We start from the raw sequence: 2,105 nt of genomic DNA, 5'->3' as shown, positions 1-2,105 counted from the left end.
TAAAATGTTTGATGGAAGTATTACAGATGAGCTTTCAAATTTATCGAATTTGACTTATGTGGATCTGAGTGGCAATCAACTATCCAGCGACATATCCCCAAAAATTTTCAATCTTAAGCAGTTGAGGATTTTGTGTTTATAGAAAAATTATCTACAAGGTTTTGGAATTTTTCCACTAAACATACAAAATGGAAGGTCCTTAGAGAACATCAGATTGGACAAGAATAATCTTACAGGAAGAATTCCATCAGAAATTGGCAAGCTTGACATGTTCTACGGTACTATGAATCTGAGCCACAATTCTTTGACAGGCGAATTTCCTATTATTCTATGCAACCTGAGATTTATAAGATCTTTGGATCTTTCCAACAACAAGTTGACAGGCGAAATTCTAGAGGCTTTAGAGAAAATGACACAACTTTCTCTATTGGACCTGTCGAACAACAAATTAATAGGAATAATTTCGGCGTCTCTTAGGAATATGCATCAACTTGACCAGTTGAACCTTTCAAACAATAAATTAATAGTAAAAAAACCGGAGTCATTAAAACAAATCCCATTTCTGGACCTGTAAAACAATGAATTTGTACTAGTAGATAGCATTCCAACAGGGAAAAGTCATTCCACAATGGGGAAAAGATAGCATTCCAACAGGGAAAAGTCATTCCACATTCCTGATAAAAGTATTGGGAGCATTAGGTGTTGTTGCCATTTTTATAATTTGTTGTCTAGTTTTGCGAGTTCTATGGATAAGGAACTTACATAGTAGTGTGGAATTTAAACAAATAATTTGTAAGATCCTTCAAAAGGTGGAGCATCCACGAATCTCATACGAGGAGCTTCTTGCACCAACCAATAGATTTCACAACTCCAATCTGCTATCAACAAATAGCTTTGGATCAGTGTACAAAGGATTTTTGCCTGATGGTACCCGTATTGCTGTGAAGGTTCTCAATTTTATGCATGAGCAATCACAAGATTTTCAGAGTAGAATGTAAAGTGTTTTAGAAGGCTCGACACCGCAATCTCGCAAGAATCATAACCACATGCTCCAACCTTAACTTCAAAGCTTTAATATTTGAGTATTTTTCTAATGGGAGCTTGGAGAAGCATTTGTACCAAGGCTGTTGTAGAATGGGACTAGAAAAACTGTTGAACATAGCTATAGATGTAGCCCATGCCATGGAATATCTTCATTATGATTGGTTCGTGCAAGCGATGTTCTTTTAGATGAAAGCATGACAACTCATCTCTCAGATTTTGGGATATCCAGATTCATGGGCAGAATTGCAGTGAATTCAGTAACTTCAACAATAGATCTAAAAGGCTCAGTGGAATACATCGCATCAGGTATGGTTTCTCAAATATCTTTTTTAAATTTGTATGGATTTGCATGTTAGAATGGAGTAACCAACTATAATCATTGAGTTGTCTGCAGAATATGGATTGAGTGGCATGACGTCTCCTTCGGGAGATGTTTATAGCTATGGTATTTTGTTATTAGAAATGCTGACAAGGAGACGGCCAACTGATAATATGTTTGATGGTGATCTAAACCTGCATAGTTGGGTAAAAAGTGCATTTCCAGACAAGGCTACTGAGGTAGTTTATAAAAGCTTGTTAATGGAAGGGGTTGGAAAAGAAATAGAAGAATGTCTCATTTCGTTGATGCAATTTGGTTTGTTGTGTTCAAGTGATTCACCTAAAGCTCAGCCCACTATGAGAGATGTATTGAATCTATTGAAGAAGATTCAATGGGATTTCATCCCAGACACTTCTGCTTCCATCAAATTAAAGCCCACTAAATCCAATTTAATTCCTGACAGAGGTGCAATTACTAATTGTGATGATGCATCAGATAGCCAAAGCTCCACATTTTAGTATTCTTTCAAGTAAATCGAGGGTTACATCCATGGAAGACTTGAAAGTAGATAAATAGTAGACCATGCTATTTTAAGGTATAAGTCATATCTCATGTTTATTGTTAGAGTTGAACTTACTGAATAAGGGGGATCAAACATAGATTTTATATATGCAAATTTTGTTTTGATTAAATAAAGGACCCAAATCCCTGATGTCACTTAGTCATTGTGTTGGTCGGGATT

At 36.0% G+C, this 2,105-nt stretch overlaps 1 protein-coding gene across 1 annotated transcript; it reads left to right on the top strand.

Annotated features, from left to right (window-relative positions):
- Positions 1-1,277: 1,277 nt before the first annotated feature.
- LOC131875714 (probable LRR receptor-like serine/threonine-protein kinase At3g47570) lies at positions 1,278-1,881 on the top strand. Its single transcript, XM_059220341.1, has 2 exons — positions 1,278-1,350; positions 1,439-1,881. The coding sequence occupies exons 1-2, from the start codon at positions 1,278-1,280 to the stop codon at positions 1,879-1,881; spliced, it is 516 nt and encodes a 171-aa protein (XP_059076324.1).
- Positions 1,882-2,105: the final 224 nt, after the last annotated feature.

Source organism: Cryptomeria japonica, chromosome 5, assembly GCF_030272615.1.
Source record: "Cryptomeria japonica chromosome 5, Sugi_1.0, whole genome shotgun sequence".
NCBI classification, from domain to species: domain Eukaryota; kingdom Viridiplantae; phylum Streptophyta; class Pinopsida; order Cupressales; family Cupressaceae; genus Cryptomeria; species Cryptomeria japonica.
This window is presented reverse-complemented; position numbering and strand designations above follow the sequence as displayed.